Source organism: Corylus avellana, chromosome 4 (genome assembly GCF_965113065.1).
Source record: "Corylus avellana chromosome 4, dhCorAvel1.hap1.2, whole genome shotgun sequence".
Taxonomy (NCBI): domain Eukaryota; kingdom Viridiplantae; phylum Streptophyta; class Magnoliopsida; order Fagales; family Betulaceae; genus Corylus; species Corylus avellana.
In genome coordinates this window covers 1778306-1804117 of record NC_142493.1, presented here as the reverse complement: position 1 = coordinate 1804117, position 25812 = coordinate 1778306, and the positions used below count along the sequence as shown (strand labels likewise).

General features: G+C 32.5%; 2 protein-coding genes across 3 annotated transcripts; both read left to right on the top strand.

Moving 5' to 3' along the window:
• Nucleotides 1–416: 416 nt before the first annotated feature.
• On the top strand, nucleotides 417–25734 carry LOC132177192 (UPF0481 protein At3g47200-like). 2 transcript variants are annotated; one of them, XM_088515899.1, is made up of 3 exons: nucleotides 417–509; nucleotides 23729–23807; nucleotides 24253–25734. In XM_088515899.1, the coding sequence occupies exon 3, from the start codon at nucleotides 24283–24285 to the stop codon at nucleotides 25732–25734; it is 1452 nt and encodes a 483-aa protein (XP_088372025.1). In that variant the 5' UTR covers nucleotides 417–509; nucleotides 23729–23807; nucleotides 24253–24282. The 2 variants fall into 2 exon arrangements, with proteins under 2 accessions (XP_088372025.1, XP_059445421.2); XM_059589438.2 differs by lacking the exon at nucleotides 417–509 and having other exon boundaries at nucleotides 23708–23807.
• Nucleotides 2572–3987, top strand: LOC148586114 (UPF0481 protein At3g47200-like). Its single transcript, XM_088516102.1, has one exon. The coding sequence runs from the start codon at nucleotides 2572–2574 to the stop codon at nucleotides 3985–3987; it is 1416 nt and encodes a 471-aa protein (XP_088372228.1).
• Nucleotides 25735–25812: the final 78 nt, after the last annotated feature.

The window sequence follows — 25812 nt, the reverse complement described above, 5'->3', positions numbered from 1 at the left end:
CAGAGAATTTATGAAGAAATGCTATAGGTTTTTGGTGTTCTTTTTATAATATTATTTTTTTTTAAAGTAGAAGAAGAAAAACTTATTCTACTAATCCTTCATATTTATTTTAAAAAATAATTTTACTTACACAAAAAAAAAAACAAAAAAAAACACCACAAAAAATGATAACATTTCTCTAAAATTCACCACCGTTCGCCCAAAAATCTAGTGTGAGGCAAGCCTAATAACTTAGTCGTCCGCTCATGTCTCGGATTTTCTGACAAGAATATTGAATTTTCTGACACTCCGTTCCGCAATTACCGCTAAGTGCAAATGTGTTGAAAGTTGATGGGCTAAAATGTAATTTTACTCAAACATGTTTTTCTTTATAACCCAGCCCTCGATTCTATTATTTGAGAGCCAAACAGAGCAGATGTACATCTGAGTTGCAGGAGCTGAAGGTCTGTGTGTCACTTTTTAAGTCATGTACGTGTGGCGTACTGATCGCTCAGCTAAGTTTCTTCAAGGTGAAGCCCCCTCCGCTCTTCTTTCTTTCTTTCTTTCGTTTTTTTTTTTAACCAGTGGAATAATATTGTCTCTCTCCCTCTCTCAGCATTGTCTGGTTTATAGCATTATATATATATTAGGTATTTTTGCAAATTCTATTAAATCTTGACCAACACCTCAATCTTTGCAATTTTTTATGTTATTTTATAATAATAAAAAAAAAAAACATGAATATTTTGAAAATTTTGATAGGATTTAACAGCAAATCTTAATGAAGAGGTGACCTCGCAAAAAATTAGAAGTTCGTTTAATTCATCCCAATTGACCAAGAACAAGTTTGTGACGATCGAATTTGATACCCAGGCATCGGATGGTGATGGGTTTTTGAAGAGAGAGGAGAGAATCTGTTGGTATGTGTATAGAAAAAACAGTAGTTAAAATAAAATTTTATACTTCGGTAGTAGTTATTTTGGCTACTATATATTGTTGGAGAAGCTTTAAAAAAGCTTTCTAGTACCAGTACGATCCATTTGTGTCATAGGACCTAGGAAGTGCATAAGACATTAATCCATATATATATATATATATGAGTGATTAATATGACATAATTGGACCAAATTCATAACATGCATGCGATCGCATATTATAGTTTCACTAAAAGATTGGTCAAAATGTTAATCTCCCTAAGATCACTAGCATCAGTTTTTTTATAATATTTTCCCTTCCCTAAATATAAGAAAAATCTCAAAAAAAAAAAAAAAAATTCATAAAAGTCACCTATAGCGGCTTCTGTATTGCTTCTTTAAACATGGAGATGCTAAAGTGCTACTAAATGCATTGAGAAGTACTTTAACTTCCCATGATAGATTCCTTATCCATTATTTTAACACAATATTTCTTTCTCCTTTCTACTCTCTTCTATTTTTGCCTTTCATAGGGACTGTGTTAAAATTTTGTTAAAAATGTAAGGGGATGTAAGAAATTTATATTTTCTAAAGAATTAATATTTTAATGATATTAAAAAATATATAAAAAAAAATTATTGTGAAATGTATTTAAATAAAAAAATAAAAGAAATAGTCTTTTTCTCTAAATTTAGATAAAATCAAACACAAGCAATTTTAGATGAAACGCGTGGCAGACAATTTTCAACTATGCAGATCGTACGTGCTTAAAATTCAAGGAATGTAAGGTTATTTTCATATTCTTTTTATTGTAAGTGAATTAAAAATAAAATAAAATAAATAAATTAAATAAAATAAAAACCACCAAAAATCATAGTATTTCTCTAAAATTCAGCACCGTTCACCTAAAAATCTAGCAAGAATATGTGAAGCAAGCCTCATAACCTAATCGTCCATTCGTGTCTCGGATTATTATTGAATTTTCCGACATGCCGTTCCGCAATTACCGCTAAGTGCAATTTGTGCAAATGTGTTGAAAGTTGATGGGCTAAAATGTAATTATACTCAAACTTGTTATCTTTATAACCCAACCCTCTATTCTATTGTTTGAGAGCCAAACAGCAAATGTACATTTGATTTGCAGGAGCTGAAGGTCTAGCTGTGTGTCGCTTTTGAAGTCGCGTACTTGTGGCGTACTGATCACTCAGCTAAGTTTCTTCAAGGTGAACCCCCCTCCCCTCTTCTTTCTTTCTTTTGTTTTTTTTTTACCAGTGGAATAATATTATCTATCTCACTCTCTCGCATTCTCTGGTATATGGCATTATATTTCTCTATTGCTCTTACCGTTTGCTGTGGTTTAACATATATAGAAGTTGCTGCTTTTGACAAACCTCAATTAAAGTTGCTATGCATATGAATTTCCATTTCTTTTTTTTTTTTTTTTCTTTTTTTGTGTTCTTCCACCACCATCAGTAGACATTTTAGTTATCACGTCCAATTCTAATTTAGTTTTTAATATTTTGTGTATATCAAGGATTTAGAACTTACAAAAGAAAAAGGTCAAAAACGAGATTTTACCGCATCTTGGGAACTATCTTCCAATATTTTTAATATGCTAGCTAGTGATCACTCGTGTCTTTGTCATTAGGAAATTTAAGAAAGGCAACTTGCTAGCTAGATGGAACAATCAGCAAGTGCAGAAATTCAAGAAGAAGCAAATGCTTTGATAATAAATGTGAATGAAAATTCTGGAAGTCAAAGAGAAACAAACACTCGAAGAGGAAACGAAAGTCAAAATGGAGAAGTTGATAGAGAAGCCAACTTACTAGGCGACAGAGGGTTGACAGATGAAATCAAAGAAATGTTAGGAAGCGTGGAGCCTCCCTTACCACCTGAATGTTGCATCTATAGGGTTCCATATGATCTTCGCAAACTGAACGAAGAAGCCTACACTCCTAAAGTTGTATCAATAGGACCTTTTCACCATGGTGGTGAAAGGTTGGAAGCCATGGAAGAGTTTAAAATGAGATATTTCAAGAGATTTGTGCAACAGGCAAAGCTAGACGTGGAGAATTTAGTAAGCACTATAAGGGCAATGGAAGGAGTTATTCGTCGATGTTATGCCGAGACTAGTAAGCTTAGCAGTGATAATTATGTGAAAATAATTTTGGTGGATGCGAGCTTCATTATTGCGTTATTCCTTGCTTCAGTAAGTCAGGATGAAGAATGGAGTATTGACGACAGCTCTACATCATTTACGCAACGGTTGATGTGTAGTGCACATAATGACATGTGGTTGCTTGAAAATCAACTTCCTTTCTTTGTTATGGAGAAATTATACAACCTTGCATTTCCAACTCGCACAAACTACCCTACTTCCTTCAAATTGCTTGCCTTCAAATTCTTTAAACTTTACGACAGTCAAGGTATAATCTTGCATGTGCCTCTTGCTGATCCCAATTGGAAAATATTGCACTTCTGTGATTTGTTAAGAACCTTTTTTCTGCCTCCATCAATTAAGCTACCAAAAAGATGTTGTCGATTCCAATTTAAGCATTTGCCAACTGCGAGCCAGTTGGACCAGGCAGGAGTGAAGTTTAAGGAGGGTTCAAGCCAATGCTTATTTGTCTTAAAATTCACAAAGGGAGTGTTTGAAATACCACGCTTAAATTTATGGGCTACTACAGAATCTCTTTTTCGGAACCTCGTGGCCTTAGAGCAATGTTACTATCTGCATGACGCTTATGTTACCGATTATATTCTCGTATTGGATTCCCTTATTGATACTTCTAAAGATGTGGATTTACTTGTGCAAAAGGGAATCCTAAATAATACTTTAGGAGACAGTAATGCAGTGACAACTTTGGTCAACAAGATCGGCCAACAAATTCTACTTTCTAGCACGAACTCCAATTATTATAAGCTCTATGAAGATTTGAATACATTTTATGAGCGTCGTTGGCATAGATGGAAGGCTACGTTGAGACGCGATTATTTGAGCACTCCTTGGAGAACTGCTTCTACCGTAGCTGCTATTATCTTGCTAGTGCTTACTTTTACACAAACTATATGCTCTATTATCTCATTACCATAGATTTGAAGTTTGTGTAATTCTAATAGTGTTGGATTCCATTGTGATAACATTTTATTGTTGGATTATTTTTACTGCATGTTTTGGGAGATTGAGGCTTGCCGGATTGCAGTCTTCTGAAAATTTTAAATTTGACTCAATTTCTAGCTAGTATATGATAATATCATCATTTATCAAGCATGTTGATTTCTGGCAATGCCATTTCTCCAGCTTTAAATTTTTATTGTTTAATATGGTTATCATAATTTAGGATCCGGCTTCTGTCATGTAAAAATAGTAACAGGACATATATAATGTATATGATATTAAAATAATAGATGACCCTGGCCTCTACTATTCTGTCTACAGCCCCGATTCCACTGCAACGGCTACCACCACCACCACCGTACGTATATGACCATGATGAGTTAGAGACCCTAGTGGACTAGGCCCTAGCTAGTAACCGGGACTGGCCCCAAGTGGTTCTTGTTTTTCAAGGAAGCTTCCGATGTATCTTTACATTCAATGGTTCACATTCGGTGGCAGCGGTTGCGGTGGAGTCGGCGCTAGCTATAGGCTGAATTGTAGAGCCCAAGGTCGTTTTTCGTGGTAGAAGGCAAATGCAAGGGCTGAGGTGTTTCTTCCTTATCCTTGAGACGGCATCTAATGTAGAGTTTGTACAAAATACTGTGTTTGCTCTACACGACGACGTTTGGCCTACAAATATTGAAGTTAAATCTAAGTCATTTATTATTTTATATTTTTAGTGGAGTGAAGCCGGATCCCATAATGATATGCAACACTAGTCGCTACGACATTCCATTTTAGAAAGGTTCTTCCTGGACCAATTAATCTCCAGCTAGGAAAAAAGAAAAAGAAAAAAAGACATCATCTGTGCATGGTACAAATGACTCCCACATCATACATAGTCGCTCTTCAAGTTCAAAACTTATATATATGCATGAGTCATGACATGACATTTGTGAGGATTCACATGGGCCAAGTAAATATATATTTAGCTAAAGTATAGCTTAACAACGTTGTAGCCCACTTTTTCTCTTTTAACTATATACTTTATACATTCTGCTCAATAGAAAAATTAAATTTTCAAAGAAAATTTTTTTATTCTACCAATTGCTATTTGTTCATAATTCTTTTAGTTTACTCCCATTTCTTTCTCGCTCTCATATTATCGGTACATGTATTAGTTAGATATATGTGTTTGAACTGAAGGAAAGAGAAAATCCTTCAATGGCTATGCAACAATGGTTAGGCTTGCAATAGATGAATAAGGAGCATGTGCAAAAATAAAACATAAAAAGAATGAAGCAACTTCTTTATTTTATAGTCATAACCCAATTTCTGGGGCTTTTCATTCTTCATTTACTAGTGGCACCGCGCCACAAGCTTGAATTTTTTGAAAAATGTTATGTATAATCTTTTATGTATTACTCTCTCTTCGTCTGCATGTATTATTTCATTGGTTTATACCCTCATCTATTGCTATGATGTTTGAAGTGATTTTTGTGCTTCTCATTGATGGTTTTACTTCTCTTCTTGGAAAACTCACGCCTCACAGCAAATGTTCAATGAATGAGGTAACTTCGGCCAACACTCTTGAAATACATAAAAGATGATTGCCTTCTATTCACTACAAGAAATCTACTCTTCAAAGGCGACTTACTAGGGGCAGCTGTGAAGTCAACGCTAATGCTTTCCTATTAGCGTCGACTTTTGAAAGTCGCCCTAATAGGTGCATATTAGCATCCACTTTGAAGTGGACGCTAATAGTCAACCCAAAAGATAAATATTAGAGTCCACTTTGTAGTGGACGCTAATAAGTCGACGCTAATATACTAGCGGGAATTATACCAGAGGCGGGAAAATTATTAGGGGTGACAGTATAACTGTTAGCGTCCACCCTTAGTCGATGCTGATAATTTAGTATCAACGTCCACTCGTAGTGGACGCTAATAGTCAAATATATAAATAAAAAAAATTAATTGTCCTCAATAGCGTCTACTTTCAAAGTGGATGTTGATGATGGAGCATTAGCGTCTACAAAGTTGACGCTAAAGCTCTTATAAAAAAATAAAAAATAAATTAAACTAAAAGGTCAACAGCGTCCACTTTTGTGGACGCTGATGATACATCATTAGCGTCCACTCTCTAATAATTATGCATTAGCGTCCACTTTGGTGGACGCTAAAGCTCTTCTAAAAAAAAATAAAAAAATAAAAGATAAATTAAACTAAAAGCTCAACAGCGTCTACAAAAGTGGACGCTGATGATATATCATTAACGTCCACTCTGATAGTGGACGCTAATAATTAAGTATTAGCGTCCACTTTGGTGGACGCTAAAGCTCTTATAAAAAAATAAAAAGCAAATTAAACTAAAAGCTCAACATCGTCCACCAAAAGTGGACATTGTTGATAATCATTAATGTCCACTCTCATAGTGGACGCTAATAATTAAGCATTAGCGTCCACCTAATGGTCTTGTAAAAAAATAATATAAAAAAAAAACAAATTAAACTAAAAGCTCAACAGCGTCCACTTTTGGTGGACGCTGATGATACATCATTAGCGTCCACTCTCATAATGGACGCTAATAATTGGGCATTAGCGTCCATTGTAGTGGACGCCAATGGTCTTGTAAAAAATAAAAAAATAAAAGTTGAAGATTATAGGTTCAATTGAACATCTAAAAATGATAAAAGTCCTTTATACCCTCAAAACTTTTAGAAAATTATATGTATTATCATTCTAATTACACTAGATCGTAAGTATGATCTAGTGTAATTAGAATGCTAATACATATCATCATATCATTGTTTTTTTAAAATAGTTAACTTAGTAATACTAAGTTAGTATATATTAACGAACAAGTATATATATATAATTTGTTTTTGTCAAAATAACCAATAGTAAATTATACTAGGTTAGTAATTTAATATATTAACTTAGTTAATATGTTAGTTTATTAAGTAACTAGTTATTAAGTCTCTGGGTACTTAATTGTTGTATTTGTATAAGTTTGTATACTTCTGACTTATGTCATATTATATATGTATATTTTGTTATTATATAATCATATGATTTAGTCATTAATTGATCATTTTATATAATCATACAAATTATAATGATAGACCATATGATGTAACATCTAACTTATAATGATATCTACAGCATAATACTCAAAACATAACAAGAGCATATATCTCTAAACAAACACATTGTTGATTCTAATATTAATCACTTAATTTGTGATATATATGATCATATGATATAATAATTCACATAATCTTTTTTTTTTTTCTAATTACAATTCACATAACCTTTAGATCATGTGATCTACCACTTAACTTAATAGTAATACTAAGTTAGTATATAGTAACTAACAAGTATGTATATTATATATTCATATATATAATACTCATACAAATATTAAGTAACATATAATTTTTTTGTTTGTCAAAATAACCTATAGCTAATTATAGTAAGTTAGTAATTTAATATATATTAACTTAGTTAATATGTTAGTTTATTAACTAACTAGTTACTAGTTAGTATGTCAATACTAATATATAACACACACATGTATAACAAAATAAGTAATATACATAGAAGTATTGAGTAACTTAATTATATTTACTTAATATATATTAATTAACTAAATAATATGTTAATTTATGAACTAATTAACTAGTTAGTATGTCAACTAATACATACACATAAATATTAAATTATTCATATAACATATACTATTTAATTACTAATACACACACATATATATATATATATATATATATGAACGAGCCAACGAGTCGTGCTAACGAGCCGGTTCGAGTTCTAACAATGGAGAATGTTTCAAGTGACGTTAATCAATCATGTTGACCTTTCGCTCTTCTTCTAAGTTCTAAATCGCAGATGCAAGAGGTTGGCGTGTTAAGCAAAGTTGACATATTGATTATTATTATGGCTTTAGTTGCGTCAACGTGGCCGACAGAAAAACATAAGAAAAATGTACTTGTATGCATGCTGAATTTTCGTTTATTTGGCGATGGTTGTTTTTTGGTCAAGTCAATGGTTATTGTTACCTTTTGCTTCTAATCTTTATTCTTGATCCGTAAAACGCAATGCACATTTTTTCTATTTGAAGTAGTAACTGCAAATGTGATGATATATAGTTAGGGGTTAAATCGTATTTTCCTTTGGATTTATTTATTTATTTTAATGAATAAGCAACTTCATTTAAAGCTCAAAACCAAAAACACCAAAATCCCCAATTACAAGCAAGCAGCTAGCACAGCCTTACAAAATTTCTTTTTCTTTATAACTCAACCCTCTATTGTTTGATCAGAAATTAAGGAAAATAAAAAATCTGGCCTCTATTGTTTGAGAGCCACACCCACACAGCATCACTACAAAAAAACCAAAAATTTTTTTGACTGGAGATTTCTGACGTTTTATGGTGTCCGACGTGTCAGAAAATTTTTGTGACTTGTCGTTTCTGACGCGTGTAGATTGTCAGAAACATAGGTGTCAGGAAATTCTGACGTGGCACATTCCCACGTCAGAATATCGCTAACGTGGATGTGTACCACGTCAGAATTCCCTGATATGGGAATGTGACACGTCAGAGAATCCTAACGTGGTATACCGCCACGTCAGAATTTTTCTGATGTGGTGAATGCCCATGTCAGAAATTATGTAAGTTTTAATTTCCTTAAATTTGTAAAATTTTCCTGACGTTCTAATATTTAACACGTCAGAAAAAAAAAAATTTCTGACGTTTAAAATTTAAAACGTTAGAAATTTTTTGACGTGGCAACAACACATGTACTGTAGCCACATCAAAAAATGCTATTTTTTTTGTAGTGCATGCAGAAGTACGTCCATTTGATTTTTGGGAGCTCAAGGTATCAGTGTTCCCTTTTAAGTCGTGTGCTTGTAGCCAAAAGGGAAAAGGGCTCTACAATTGGGTCAGTATCAATGGAGTGGGCCGTTGTCAATGTCAGCCATGCAAGCATGGTCAAGGCCGGCCTAATGTATTTGGGGGCCTTAGGCAAAACTTTGAAATGGGCCTTATTTTTTTAATATTTAAATATTAATTAAATAATATTTATTTTAATATTGCATGAGATTTTGACCTAATAATTTTTTGTTTGAGACTAAAATTACCATTTTGCCCATACTCTTTGTTCTTTAGACTTAAATTAATTAAGCAGTCTTATTTTTGTCTTTCAGCTTTTTCGTAGATTTCAAAATAACCATTTTAAACTTTTTAAAATCTGAAAAGTTAGAACATTTTAACCTAGGCCGTCATTTTAACATTTTAACTTAGGCTGTCAGAGGAAAAAAAGAAAAGAAAAAACTTAGGACGTCAGATTATAAAAAATAATTTTCAGATTGTTTTTCTGCTCTACTGAATAGACAAACCTAGACAAACTTAGGCCGTCGGATTGTTTTTCTTCTGTAAAGGGTTTGTATATTATAAAACAATATATATTTTTTTTTTCAGCAAAGAGACATGGGCCTTATAATATTCTGGTGGGATTCTCAGATTTTTTTTTTCCCGAATTATTGTTCTTATTTTATTGAGGACCTCCATATTGGAAACAAATAATATTATTTAAAAAAAAAAAAAAAACATGTTGAGGGCCTCGTGGCCGTTGTGTAGACTAGGGCCTTCAGATTAAAAAAAAAAATGTTTTTTTAAAGCATGTTGAAGGCCTCAAGAAAGCATGTTGAGGGCCTTTAAATTTGTATACAATTTTTTTGGCCTTATTAAAAAAATAATTTGGGCCTTAAAAATTATTTTTTTTTTGGGGCCTTATGAACTGGGGGCTCTAGACGCCGGCCTAACTCGCCTAGCAGGTGAGCCGGCTCTGAGCGTGATGGTATGTTACAACTTACAATCCTAGTGTCTCACATGGGCTAAGTGCACCCTTCCCTTACAAGCTGATTTTCAATAATGAATTATACCAAAGTTTGTATCAGTGCTCTAATAGAGTTGCGGGTTGAAAAAGAAGGCTTATATAATTTTAGTCCTTCACAAAACAATTTCTCAATTTTCTTAAATTCCACAATTGCGTTGCCGTCCTGGTCTTCACACAACAATATAGGATGTGTTTTTTTCTCTCATCTCTCTCGACACCTTGGAACGGTTAGTCTTCCTATGATTTTATTTATTTGGGAATAATAAATAGGATGTGTTTTTTTCTCCCAATTTTACTAGAGGCGTTGGGCATGCATTATATATATCAATAGGAGTGAATAGCAAACTTTTAATGGGTGCCCGATTATCTCACCTTGATCGGGAATTGTGTAAACAAAAGACATATAAAACAGCTATTTTCCGTCTTTAAAATTGTAGGGGATTCTAATTTCTGGTGACATATCCAAACAAGCAATCGGCAATAATAACAAGAAATGAAAACAAAAGGAAGGTAGGTAAATGCAAGAAAGCCAAAATTGAAGTTACAAATTAGTAACCAGGGGATAAAAACAAAATGACTAGCAGACAGATATGTGATTCACGAGCCCAGAAATAAATCATTCTTCCTATTAAATTACGACTCTTTAAAATTATTTAGGATAATAAGCTGATATGATCAAATTTACATCATTTAATTAATTTTAAAATAATAATTAAAATTTGAAGACATATACTCAATAAAATACATTAAGAATTTATAGGCAATGTTGAGTGTAAGAAACATATATAGAATAATTCTTATAGGCAATGTTGAGTGTAAAATAATTCTTATAATATGGAACATGTTAATTATACAGTGTGAGTGTGTAAGAAACATATATAGAATCTTACATTAGAAATTTTTTACAAATATGAGTGGTTAATATAGTATATAGTTGTGCATCAATTATTAGCTTAAACTTTTAGGTTGAGTAAATGTCCTAACATGTTATATTAGAGTTTCACAGAAAAACTCCTCTAAATGTTAATCTCACCAATGGTTGAGACAAAGGAGCCTCAACAGATGACATGGCCTCCCAAAATTCTTGAAAAGAATAAAATAAAATAATAGTTGGCCAAGGCCACCCCCGAAATTACTCTAAATGGTCTCCCTAAAAATCTTGAAAAAGAAAAGTAGGACTTTAAAAAAAAAAAAAAAAAAAAAAAGGAGTGGGTCCTGATATTGTGCTGAGAAATGTTTCCTTGCATTATTGCATACATTTCTCTAATTAACTTGACATGCTCCACCCACATTTTTTTCTTTTTTGAATTTAAGGTATATAAATTATGTCAACTTAGCGAAAATGTATGCAAGATTGCAAAAAAGCATTTCTTTATTATGCTACTCTAATTTGTTTCAATTAGTACTCTAATAATTGTATTGCCTTCATTCATTTTAATTAATGAAATTGAGTCAATTTTGAAATCTACTTGGCATATAAAAGGCATTGCATCTTATATTTGATAAGAAAATAAAAGGACACAAATAAACCAAAAAAAAAAAAAAGGATCATTTCCTAGCTTACAGCATCTAAAATCCTTGGACCTTAAGACATCAAAAGTGAAAAATAAAAAATTTCTCCTTATGGTCCCAACTTGGACATAATGCACTTTGTTAATTTGTTAAGAACCTTTTTGCTGCCTCAATCACAAAGCCTATCTCAAAGAAACTGTGGTGAAAATGTTATGCATTTGTACACTGCAAGTCAGTTGTGCGAAGTAGAAGTGAAGGTTAAGGCGAGCTCAAGCAAATGCTTATTTCACTAAAAATTCACGAAAAACAAATGCTGAAAATACCATACTTAGATCTACAAGATACCATTGAGTTTTTTTTTTTTTTTTAAACCTCGTGACCTTGGAACAATGTTGCTATATATATATTGACGCTTTCTCCCCCTGTTTATTGTAAATTTGCTTAGAAAAAAAAAACAGAAGTAATATTATTGAAGTAATATTATTGTTATAATTTATTTACAATTTACTAATACATGTCCCTCTGTAATTGAAATCGATCACATCATCCATTAAAAAGAATTTAACATTGTCCAAATCATATATTGATAGGAGTAATTAAGTTGTAAAAAAAATCATTCCAATCCCAACCAACCATTTCAAGCTCATAATTTCTTCAACCTAAAAAGGGTACCCTGCTTTCAATGCAAACAGTGACACGGGACTTATGTCATCAAATGCAAACAGGACTTACGTCATCTCGTACAAAATGATAAATTCGTACTAATTTCCCATTAAATATGGTAGCACGTATGTGGAATTATTATCTTATCATGTCCACAAATGCAAACACAGTGACGCATTAACTTTTGCAACTACTTTACTGAAAACTGGCTTGGTGTTAAGTATTAAATTATGAATAGACTAGTAAATAGACATGTGATTCATGAGCTAGTAATAAATCATTTAAATTAGGATTTTTTATTTTTGAAATAAAATGAATTCTACTATTTTTCTTTAAATTAGGATTCTTTATATATATATATATATATTGAAAGTGAAACATTCCTGCATCCACTAAAATAGAGGTTTTTGGCATTTAATGCGATGTGAATGCTAGAGAAAAGGATGAAATTCAGAAGTTTGGCTGTCATATCATGAGTTGAGACTATTTTATTTTTAATTTTTAATCATGAGCTGAGACTTATATATTAATTATTACACACTCCCATCTCCCTAATTTTTTTTTTTTTTTTTTTTTTGGGTGTCAATATGTTCTAGAATTATAATTGTAAATCATCACCAATGTATCAAAACACCGCTGCATTATTACGTGAGTATTAAAGTAATGATTAAGTGATTAAATTTATTTTTTATTATCAATTTAAATTTTTAAGAAAAGTGATGATTTAATATAGTATCAATTTATTAGAGCCATATGTCTTAAATTCGAACCCTAACTTCATCAAATTATCCTCATTTAAATTAAAATTTTAATATATTAAACATCACTTATTAGAAAAAAGTTTTAGCATACATGTAAGAGTATCTCCCCTAAAAGTAGGCAAAATAACTAAAAAAAAAAATACCAATCTTTTAAGGGCCGGAAATTAGAAAATAAGTTAACGTGTATGCATGTATTATGCATGTAGTGAAAGGGAATTGTCCTACACGCACAATAATAGATAACAGATGGCAATTGTCCTACACCCAAAATAATATATAGCGAAAGGGAACCACGGATTTTTCTTCATGAGAAAGATTTAGATAGATACCAAAGCAATGAAAACAAGACTTATCATAGATACCAATTAATGTCATCTCGTACAACATGATAAATTTTTAGTGGTTTCCCATTAAAAACAAAATAAGGTAGCTCGTGGGATTCTTATCAGGACTATAAATGCAAAATCAATATTCTTACCTCTCCACTCATTAACTTTCGCAACTACCTTACCTAAAACTACAGGCTTCGTTTTAAATTACGAATAGACTAGTATACAGAAGTGTGGTGGAAAAATGAAATGGGGCAAAAAAAAGTGTTAATGTTAAGACTAGTACTATTAATGTTTTGACTTGGAGCAACAAAAAGTAAATGTTGAAAATACCATACTTAGATCTACAAGTTACCACAAGAGTTTTTTTTTCAAACCTCATGGTTTTAGAGCAATGTTGCTATTTTTTTTTTTGTTGTATTTTGACGCTTTCTCCCCCAGTTTATTGTAAATTTGCTTAGAAAAAAAAAAGTAATATTATTGTTATAATTTATTTACAATTTAGTGATACATGTCCGTCTGTAATTGAAATCACATCATCCATTAAAAAGAATTTAACATTCTCCAAATCATATATTGATAGGTGTAATTAAGTTGTAAAAAAATCATTTCAAATATCCCAACCAACTATTTCAAGCTCATAATTTCTTCAACCTAAAAACGGTACCCTGCTTTCAATGCAAACAGTGACACATGACTTATGTCATCCAATCCAGTCATCTCGTACAATATGATAAATCCGTACTGATTTCCCATTAAATATGGTAGCACTGGAATTCTTATCTTATCACATCTACAAATGCAAACACAGTGACGCATTAACTTTTGCAACTACTTTACCGAAAACTGGCTTTGTATTAAGTATTAAATTATGAATTGACTAGTAAACAGATATGTGATTCACCAGCATAGTAATAAATCATTTAAATTAGAATTTTTTTATTTTTGAAATAAAAGAATTCTATTATTTTTCTTTAAATTAGGATTCTTTGAAATTCTTAATTAGATATATTATGATATGTTTGTTTGTTTCTTCACTTTGAAATTGTTCATTAAATTCATTTCCCATTTTCATGTTAGTGATGAAGTCTACTCCACGTAGAAAATGGTTGCCTTAATTCTTCAAATAAGGGACATAGCTAGGTTTTACAACATGGATTCCACAGCACAAGAGTTACGCCAGAAAGAAAAGCATGAACATGAGAACCAGAGCAGCAAATGTCGTCTCATATTTTTATTGGGTAATGCTAACAGAAATATTAATGTTTTCTTTATGTCATTTTAAAATTGATGTAGCATATATATTAGGAAACTCCCAAACCAGATCATTTTAAAATTCATATTAGGAAACTCCCGGACCAGATCATGTTACATGATCAAGTAAAATAACACCAATTTCTGTGGTTGTGATTAAGTGCATGCATGCTACCAATTTCCTCTAACTCGATGGCATTCAATCAAAATACCCATACAATATCTTTTTTCCTCCGGAGAAAGCAAAGCAAATTTTTTGTTTCATTTGGATGCTCAAGAACATGAGGCTCATAATATATATATATATATATATATTGAAAGTGAAACATTCACGCATCCACTAAAATAGAGGGTTTTTGGCATTTAAATGCGATGTGAATGCTAAAGTAAAGGATGAAATTCAGAAGTTTGGCTGTCATATCATGAGTTGAGACTATTTTATTTTTTATTTTTAATCATATATGAGCTGAGACTTATATATTAATTATTACACACTCCCATCTCCCTAATTTTTGCTTCTTCTTTTTTCTCGGTGTGGATATGTTCAAGAATGATAATTGAAAATCATCACCAATGTATCAAAACACGTGTGATTATCCCAAACATTTATTAAAACTACATTACTATGTGAGTATTAAAGTGATAATTAAGTGATTAAATTTATTTTTTAACTATCAGCTTAAATTTTTAAGAAAAATAATGATTTAATATAGTATCAGAGTCATAGGTCTTAAATTCAAACCCTGACTTCGTCAACTTACCTTCATTTAAATTAAAAATTTCACATATTATGTCTCATTTATTAAAAAATAGTTTTAATATACAAGTAAACATTTCTCATGCAGAAATAGGCAAAATAACTACCGAAAAAATGCCAATCTTTTAAGGGCCAGAAATTAGAAAGTAAGTTAACGTGTATGCATGTGGTGAAAGGCAATTGTCCTACGCCCACAATAATAGATAACAGATGGCAATTGTCCTACACCCACAATAATAGTGACAGGGAACCATGCACGCATTTTTCTTCATGAGATAAGATTTTGATACATACCAAAGTAATGAAAACAGGACTTATCATAGACACCAATGTGATCGATCTCGTACAACATGATAAATTTTTCGTGGTTTCCCATTAAAAACAAAATAAGGTAGCTCGTGGAATTCTTATCAAGACTATAAATACAAAGTCAATAATCCACGTGGCAAATTCATTTGCACACACTTACTTCTGGATTCATTAATTAACTTTTGCAACCACCTTACCTAAAACTGCAGGCTTCGTTTTAAATTACGAATAGACTAGTATACAGACGTGTGATGGAAAAATGAAATGGAGCAAATAGGTGTTAATGTTAAGATAAAATTGCTAATTTTGTTCCGCTTTTTTAGCCTCTCCATTTCTTATTCCACATGGGATTCACAAACTTAGTAATAAATCATTCTTGGTATTAAATTAGGAGTCTTTAAACTTCTTATGATATTCAAAACAAAAAGACCCTATTAGATAGACATGTGATTCATGAGATTAGTAATAAATCATTCTTGGTATTAAATTAGGATAATAATGCCACATTTATATCCTCCACAACAGTTCTTAAGAGATAGTTCAATCAACTGAAAATCATGTCTCATGAAACGAAAATCACTAGTTCGAATTACTCTCTCACCTTTCCCTCATCTTGAATGTAGAGACTCATTTGCACATGATTAATAGGGAAAAGGTTAGTCTTCTTATGATTTTATTTAGTTGGGAATAATAGATAGGATGTGCTTTTTTCTCCCAATTTTACTAGAGACGTTAGGTATTATATATATATATAGAGGAGTGATCAATAGCAAACTTTCAAGGGGGTCCAATTATCTCACCTTGATCGGGAACAGTGTAGACGGAAGAAACTATTCAACTAGCTAGTACGGACATATAAAACATGCCAACTTAATGGAGATGTACGCAATATTTAAAAAAAAAAAAAACATTTCTTCATTATGCTAGTTACTCTCATTTGTTTCAATTAGTACTCTGATAATTGTATTGTATTCATTCATTTTAATTAATGAAATTTAGTCAATCTTGAAGTCTACTTAATTAGCATATAAAAGGCATTTCATCTTATATTTGATAAGAAAATAAAAGGACACAAATAAACCCCACCCCCCCCCCACCTAAAAAAAAGTGCTAGAAATACCATGCTTAGATCTACAAGATACCAATCTTTTTTTGAAACCTCACGGCCTTGGAACAATGTTGCTATTTATTTATTTATTTTTGACACTTTCTTCCCTTTTTTCATGTAAATTTGCTTAGAAAAAGCAAAGTAGTTATAATTTATTTACAATTTATTGATACATATCCGTCTGTAATTGAAATCACCTCATCCATTAAAAATAATTTTAACATTCTCCAAGAGTCCAAATCATATATTGATAGGTGTAATTAAGTTGTAAAAAAAATCATTTCAATCCCAACCAACCATTTCAAGCTCATTACCCTGCTTTCAATGCAAACAGTGACACAGGACTTATGTCATCCAATCTAAACAGGACTTACGTCATCTCTTACAAAATGATAAATTCGTTCTGATTTCCCATGTGGGATTCTTATCTTTATCAGGTCTACAAATGCAAACACAGTAGCTATGTTTGGCAAGGGACTGGGCCGGCACTATAGCTGGAACGGCACTGTTCTAGCTACAGTGCCAACTGACACGTGACTGACTTTTTTAGCCTAAATTTTTTTATTTTTTAAAGCAAATATTTATATAAAAAAAAAAAAAAAAAAAAAAAAAGGCAGGAGAACGCTGGGGTGGTTCCAGCCACCCCAAAAATGGGGTGGCTGGACCACCCCATTTTTGGCCAAGGGGGTGGCTGGAACCACCTCCTGGCCGATCTGGGGGTGGTCGAACCACCCCCTGGCCGATCTGGGGGTGGTCGAACCACCCCCGTGGCCAAGGGGGTGGTCCGGCCACCCCCTTGGCCAAAAAAAAAAAAAAAATGGATCGGTGCATTTGGGGGTGGCCGGACCACCCCCAAATGCACCGATCCTTTTTTTTTTTTTTTGACCACCCCCTTGGCCAAAAATGGGGTGGTCCGGCCACCCCATTTTGGCCAAGGGGTGGCTGGAACCACCCCAGCGTTCTCCTGCCTTTTACACCTTTTTTTTTTTTTTTTTTAAATATTTGCTTTAAAAAAAAAAAAAAAAAATTTAAGCTGAAAAAGTCAGCCACGTGTCAGTTGGCACTGTAACTGGAACAGTGCCGTTCCAGCTACATTGCCGGCCCGGTCCCTTGCCAAACAAAGCTAGTGATTCAATTAAATTATGAATAGACTAGTAAACACGCGTGATTCACTAGTGCAGTAATCAATCACTTAAATTAGGATTTTTTTTTTTTTTTTGAAATAAAATGAATTCTATATATTATTTTTCTTTAAATTAGGATTCTTTGAAATTCTTAAGATATTAATGATATGTTTGTTTGTTTCTTCATTTTGAAATTGTCCATTAAATTCATTTCCCATTTTTCATGCATAAATGCAAGTATACACCTCATGTTATTGATGAAGTCTACTCCACCTAGAAAATGGTTGCCTTCTTCAAATGAGGGCCCTAGATAGGTTTTACAACCTGGATTCTATAGCACAAGAGTTACTCTATAAAGAAAAGCATATTTGTATTGAATAATGTTAAAATGAAAATTTATATTCTTATTGTGTCTTCTTAAAATTAATATAACTTTTAAAGTTTTTATTGAGTTTGTAATAAATTATTATTAAATTTTGTTTAAATTGTGCTTTTAAAAGTCACATTAATTTCAGGGCACACAAAAAAAATATAAGAATAACATTTAGCATTACTTTTGCTTTTTAGAGCATTTCTAACATATTAGATAATTTTTTCATAATAGTTATTTTTAGGTAATATCACCCAATTTTCATTACCCGCAAATTGGTTCAGAAGTGGTAAAATATAAGTTTTGCTACACTTGCTATTCATTATATTATAGCACATTATAAAATTAAAATATATATATATTTCTGGTTGGAGAAAGAGTCATCGGGTTGCGTGCTCTTTATATCTTTGCTCTTGTCTTTATCCTTAAAACATTAAACAATTTTTTTATTTTTTTAAAAATTAGATAATGGAATAAATAATTTGTTAGAGTTTGTATTAGAAAGTTAATAACTATAATAGAAAAAAAAAAATTGTGTATTTTGAGTAACTAAAATAAATAGTATTGCAGAAGATATTCTTAAGAACTTGGAACTTCAATTAATAGTCTATCCAATAATCATGAAAAGAAGAAAAGCATGCACACGAGAACTAAACATACCAAACCCAAATTGGCCAAAGAATAGAGAGCTTGATAAACTAGTACTTCAGCCCTTCCGAATGCTCTAACCCCACCAAAATAGCTTTTTAATAACTTTTTAGCCCTCGCTTTTGTTCGCTACAAACCTATGATCGATAAAAGTGACCGAGTGTATGTATGCATAGACTTAAAATTTTGAGTTGAATGTTATATTATAATCTCACTAAAAACTTTCAAAATATCAATCTCTTTGTTAAAATATATCCAAAATAGATTTTTACTATAAGACAATTTCAATCTCAACCAACCATTAAAAGCTACCCTGCCTTAATTAATTCGGTGGTTAGACTGAACTGAATTAGTTGTGTTGCCAACCAATTCAAAAAGGACTTATCAATTTACATAAAAAAAAAAAAAAAAAAAAAAAAAAAAAAAAAAAAAAAATTAGAATCTCAAAAATTATGCTTTAGTACTGTAAGTCTCTTTTATTATTATTATTTTTTTTTCTGAGTTTAGTGTCACTGTCTGAACTCGTCAACTCGACTTATTAAAATAGCCACCATGTCAAACTCTTTCGTTTCCCATTGAAAGCAGAGTATGGTAGCACGTTGGATTCTTATCAACACCATAAATGCAAAGCCAATCAATATTCGACGTGGCAAATTTCATTTGCACACATATACCTCTCGACTCATTAACTTTTTGCAACCACTTTGATTAAGAGTAATGCTACATTTTTTTTAAAATTTATTTTTCAAATAATGTGTCACAATCGTTTTATAATATTAGTTGACGGACACCCAACAAAAAAAATACAAGTAGACAGACATGTGATTTAGTCATAAATCATTCATCCATCGTTATTAAATTAGGACTCTTTAAAATTGTTATAGTAATGTTAGAGGTTCTCCTCAATGTCTTCATGTCCTTTTTTTGTTGTTTTAAAATTGAAAGTAGTTCTAAAATTATTATTAAATTTTAATTTAATGATATTTTTAAAAGTCACAATAATTTTGAGGAGACATAAAGATGATAGGATCAAGTGTTTAATTGAGGCGGAACTAGGTAAAGTCCTTGGGCTAATGTCCCCCAAAATTTTAAAATTACTTCTAAATTTGATGCTTTTATTTTTTTTATGTAATATTCCCTCAAAAATTAACTTTTTATCCCTAGGCCTAAAAGTGTTTTTTTTTTCTTCCCAGTTTTGTCCGCGCACGCTTTAATGTCTAGTTCGGCCTTGATAATAGTTTAAATGTCCTGATCATGTTATTTAAAAAAAATTGAAGGCCTACAGTGTAATTTTTCCCCAACTTCATTTTCTTTATAAGCCAACCCGCTATTGTTCGAGAGCCACACCGACACAGCATGCAGATGTACGCAGTACGTACATTTGATTCGCAGGAGCTGAAGGTCTGTGTGTCTCTTTTTAAGTCGTGTACGTGTGGCTTACTCACGCAGCTAGGTTTCTTTAAGGTACCGATAATATTGTATGTAAATAAATAACACACTTTTTTCCTTCTTTGTTTTTTTTTGGCTTACTCTCGCTCTTTCGCACCCTCTCGTTAATTTATAGCAGTATTGCTCTTATTGCTCTTACGTTTGCTGTGGTTTAACGGCTCTGTTTGGCAATGGCCTTTCAGGATACTATTCATCATACCTTTTTGTTTTATTTTTTATTTTTTTCAATCAAAATCAATAATTTTTTTTTATTATTATTCAAATAAAAAAATTATTACAAAATAAATTTTTTTACTTTTTCATACCAACCATTATTACTTTTTTATTTTTTCAATATATATGTATTCACATCAATAAATTTTTGCTACAATTTCAAGCCAAAAGCCTTTAACAAACACAACTTACATACACGTTGCCCTTTTTGATAAACCTCACAGGGGAGGGGACTGTACGTAGTACTACTCCCTATTGTGTTTAAGTGAATGGCCTCAAAATTTAGGGTTGTGTTCTAAACCCCCTCCCCCCCCCCCCCCCCCACATCACTTGAGGATGGCCACGACCACCCTTGGAAGGCAACGGGGGTGGTTGCGGCCACCCTGATTCGCATAGACTTGTTGTGGGTGGACAGCCACTAATTGAGTTGTCTAGCTACCTACAAGATTTTTTTTTTCTTCATATTTTTATGTTTTCTTTTTCAAATTTGATAGAAAAGAAAACAGGGTCTAAATTATTATTCGTAAAAATATATGATTACTAAACAAAGAAATAGCTATTCCAAAGGTCTATTCCGCAAACCAAAAGGAGTCTAAATTTTGACCAAAATATTTACTGAATCGTACGTGAAAGTTGACATTTTGGCTGCCCAAATATTTTAACAAGGCTGAATTGAATGCTCTTACTGCAAACACATGCTAAAAGCTATTCGCCAGCCATGTGAATCCAACAAACACAGGGACACACAAAGGAGTAAAGATTTAAGGATAACTAAAGTCCTCCTATAGATTGGCTGGCAAAATAGGTACCTGGCAAATAAATAGATACCCGTTTATCTTATGCATGCAATTATTCTTTTTAACGCCTAGTTGAACCTTATTATAAAAAAATATGCATAGGATAAACGAATTATAAAATGGGTCATATCAGATACCTGTTTTGCCAGCCCTGCCTATAGTCCTCCTAAATGTGATGTGACTTTTAAAATTACCATTAACTTTGAGATATCAATTTATTGAATTTTGATCTATTAGTGATTTTGAAAGAGCCAAGTTTCACTTTTTTCTCTTTTTCTTTCTTTTGAAGGGCACACATCATTCACTTCTATCTCATTTAGCCATGGAGGAAATTTCCTATAGTCTAGTTTAATAACTCCTATTGTTAAGTGTCATTTCTTACATGTTTTCTTTAATATTTTTAACAGTCATTTATTGTCATTCAACTAACCTATGAACTCAAACATTAATTTTTAGAAATCCAAACATATTGAATAACACTTATTACTCATTAGAATAGGTTGAAAGAAATTTTTTCCAAACTGATTTGGAAGCAATTTGTGTCTTTTAGTCTTGGTCTCGTCTTTTCATTTGTAGATGAACGTGTGGCAGACAATTTTCAACTATGCAGATCGTACATGCTTAAAATTCAAGGAATGTAAGGTTATTTTTATATTCTTCCTGTTGTACGAGAATATTATTTTTTTTTTAAATAAGAAAAAAAAATTATTTCTCTTATTTCTCATATATATATATATATATATATTTTATAAAAAATAATATCTACTTGAGAAATGAAAAAAAAAAAAAAAAAAAAAACCCACGAAAAATCATAGTATTTCTCTAAAATTCCCCACTTTCACCTAAAAATCTAGCAAGAATATGTGAAGCAAGGCTAGCAAGCCTCATAACCTAGTCGTCCACTCGTGCCTCGGATTATTATTGAATTTTCTGACATGCCGTTCCGCAATTACCGCTAAGTGCAATTTGTGCAAATGTGTTGAAAGTTGATGGGCTAAAATGTAATTATACTCAAACTTGTTGTCTTTATAACCCAACCCTCTATTCTATTGTTTGAGAGCCAAACCACTACAAAAAAACAGGCATTTTCTGACGTGGCTACAGTATCATATTTTTTGCCACGTCAGCAATTTTCTGACATTTAAAATTTAAAATGTCAGAAAATTTTTTTCTGACGTGTAAAATATTTGAACGTCAAGAAAATATTTCAGATTTCAAAAGATAAACATTTATATAATTGCTGACGTGGTGAGACCTACCACGTCAGAATTTTTCTGACGTGTGGATGTACCACGTCAGCAAAATTCTGACGTGGTACTGTAGCACGTCAGAAAATTCTAACGTGCTACAGTGCCACGTCAGAATTTTGCTGACGTGGTAGTTTGCCACGTCAGCAAAATTATATATATATATATATATATATATATATTATTTATTATTTTTTTGAGTAGATTCCTGACGTGCCATGTGTGGCACGTCAGAAATTCCTGACGTGCGACACCTGGCACGTCAGAAAATCACCAAAAGTGGCACAACAAAACTCAAAAAATAGGCGGGATTTTAAACTTTTTTTCCCTCTTTTTATTTCCACCCTCAACTTTTTCTCTCTTCATTTATTTTCCCCACACATGTGCATTCTCTCTCCTGCATGTCTGACTGCACAGCACCGACTGCACAGCACCTCTCATGAGAAGGGAAAAAATTGAGAAGCATATGCTTCTGCAGCAGATCGAAGCAGAAGAAGAAGAAAAAGAAAAGGAGAAGAGAAGAAGAAAAAGAAAAGGAGAAGAGAAGAAGAAGAAGAAGGAAAAAAAAAAAAAAAATGGAGAAGAGAAGAAGAAGAAGAGGAGATCGAAGATCGGTAAGAAGATTTTTTGGGTTTGTTAGCTAATTGATTTTTTGATGGTTGGTTTTAATTTTTTGAAGATTTTTTCGGTTTGAGTTTTTGAAAATATTTTCAAAAACTCAAACCTGCAGAACTGCACCATGGAGATCGAAAAGAAGAGGGAGATAGTGAGAAAATGGAGAAAAGGGAGAGCTCATGGAGAAAAGAAGAGAGCTAGCTAGAGAGAGAGAGAAAAGAAGAGAAAAGAAGAGAGGGAGTGGCCATGGCAGATCCATGGCAGATCTGCACTACCGTGCAGAGAAATTCCCAAAAAAAAAATAATAATAATTTAATTAAAAATTAATTTTAATTAAAAAAAAAAAGAAATTCCAGAAAAAATTAAAAAAACGAAAAATTAATTTTTTATTTAATTTATCAATTTTCTGACGTGGCAGTTTTACCACGTCAGGAAATTTTCTGACGTGTGGGACAGTGGAACGTCAGAAAATTCTGACGTTTTACCCACTGGCACGTCAGGAAAAAAATTTTCCTGACACCTATGCTTCTGACAATCGACGCACGTCAGAAGCGCCACGTCAGAAAAAATTTCTGACGTGTCAGACACCCCAACACGTCAGAAAACTCACGTCAGAAAAAAATTGTTTTTTTGTAGTGAACAGCATATGTACATTTGATTTGCAGGAGCTGAAGTTCTAGCTGTGTGTCGCTTTTGAAGTCGTGTACTTGTGGCGTACTGATCACTCAGCTAAGTTTCTTCAAGGTGAACCCCCACTCTTCTTTCTTTCGGTTTTTTTTTTTTTTTTTTACCAGTAGAATAATATTAATATGATCTCTCTCTCTGTCATTCTCTGGTTTATGGCATTATATTTCTCTATTGCTCTTACCGTATGCTGTAGTTTAACATATATAGAAGTTGCTGCTTTTGACAAACTCAATTAAAGTTGCTATGAATATGAATTTTTATTTCCTTTTTTTTTTTTTTTTTTTGTGTGTGTGTGTGTGTTCTTCCACCGTACCACCATCAGTAGACATTTTAGTTATCACGTCCAATTCTAATTTAGTTTTTAATATTTTGTGTATATCAAGGATTTATAACTTACAAAAGAAAAAGGTCAAAAACGAGATTTTACCGCATCTTGGGAACTATCTTCCAATATTTTTAATATGCTAGCTAAGCTAGTGATCACTCGTGTCTTTGTCATTAGGAAATTTAAGAAAGGCAACTTGCTAGCTAGATGGAACAATCAGCAAGTGCAGAAATTCAAGAAGAAGCAAATGCTTTGATAATAAATGTTAATGAAAATTCTGAAAGTCAAAGAGAAGCAAACAGTCCAAGAGGAAACGAAAGTCAAAATGGAGAAGTTGATAGAGAAGCCAACTTACTAGGCAACAGAGGGTTGACATACGAAATCACAAAAAAGCTAGAAAGCGTGGAGCCTCCCTTATCACCTGAATGTTGCATCTATAGGGTTCCACATGATCTTCGCAAATTGAATGAAGAAGCCTACACTCCTAAGGTTATATCAATAGGGCCTTTTCACCGTGACAATAAAAGATTGAAAGCCATGGAAAAGTTTAAAATGAGATATTTCAAGAGATTTGTGCAACAGGCAAAGCTAGACGTGGAGAATTTAGTAAGCATTATAAGGGACATGGAAGGAGATGTTCGTCGATGTTATGCAGAGACTAGTAATCTTAACAGTAGAGATTATGTTGAAATGCTTCTGATGGATGCTAGCTTTATTATTGCGTTTTTCCTTGATGTAGTAAGTACTGGGGATGGAGAATGGAGTATTGACAATGGTCGTACATCATTTATGGCACAGTTGATGTTTGCTGCAAATGTTGACATGTGGTTGCTTGAAAATCAACTTCCTTTCTTTGTTATGGAGGAATTATACAACCTTGCATTTCCAACGTGCTCAAACTACCATACTTCGTTCACTTCCCTTACCTCGAAATTCTTTGAACAGTACAAGAGTCAAGGTATAACCTTCCATGTGCCTCATGATCCAAATTTGAAAATATTGCACTTCTGTGATTTGTTAAGAGCCTGTTTTTTGCCTCCATCATATATGCTACCACAAAGAGTTATACTCCAAACTATGAATTTGCCCACTGCAAGCCAGTTGGACGTGGTAGGAGTGAAGTTTAAGATGCGCTCAAGCCGAAGTTTATTTGACTTAAAATTCACAAATGGAGTGCTCGAAATACCATACTTAAATTTATCTGCTACTACAGAGTCTGTTTTTCGGAACTTGATGGCCTTGGAGCAATGTCACTATGTGTTGCATGCTTATGTTACTGATTATATTCTCGTATTGAATTCCCTTATCAATACTTCTAGAGATGTGGATTTACTTGTGCAAAAGAACATCCTAAATAATACTTTTAGAGACAGCAATGCAGTGACGACTATGTTCAACAATCTCAACCAACAAGTTCTAGTTTTAGATACCAACTCCGATTATTATATGCTCCGTGAAGCTTTGAATGCATTTTATGAGTTTCATAGACCGTACTCTGCATGGAGTACTCTGTGGATAATATGGAAACATGATTGGAAGGCCACCTTGGCACGTGACTATTTGAGCACTCCGTGGAGAACTGCTTCGGCCGTAGCTGCTATTATTTTGCTGATGCTCACTTTTATGCAAACTATATGCTCTTTCATCTCATTACCATAGATTTGAAGTTTGTGTAATTCTAAAAGTATTGAATTCCATTGTGATAACATTTTATTGTTCAATTATTTTTACTGTTTT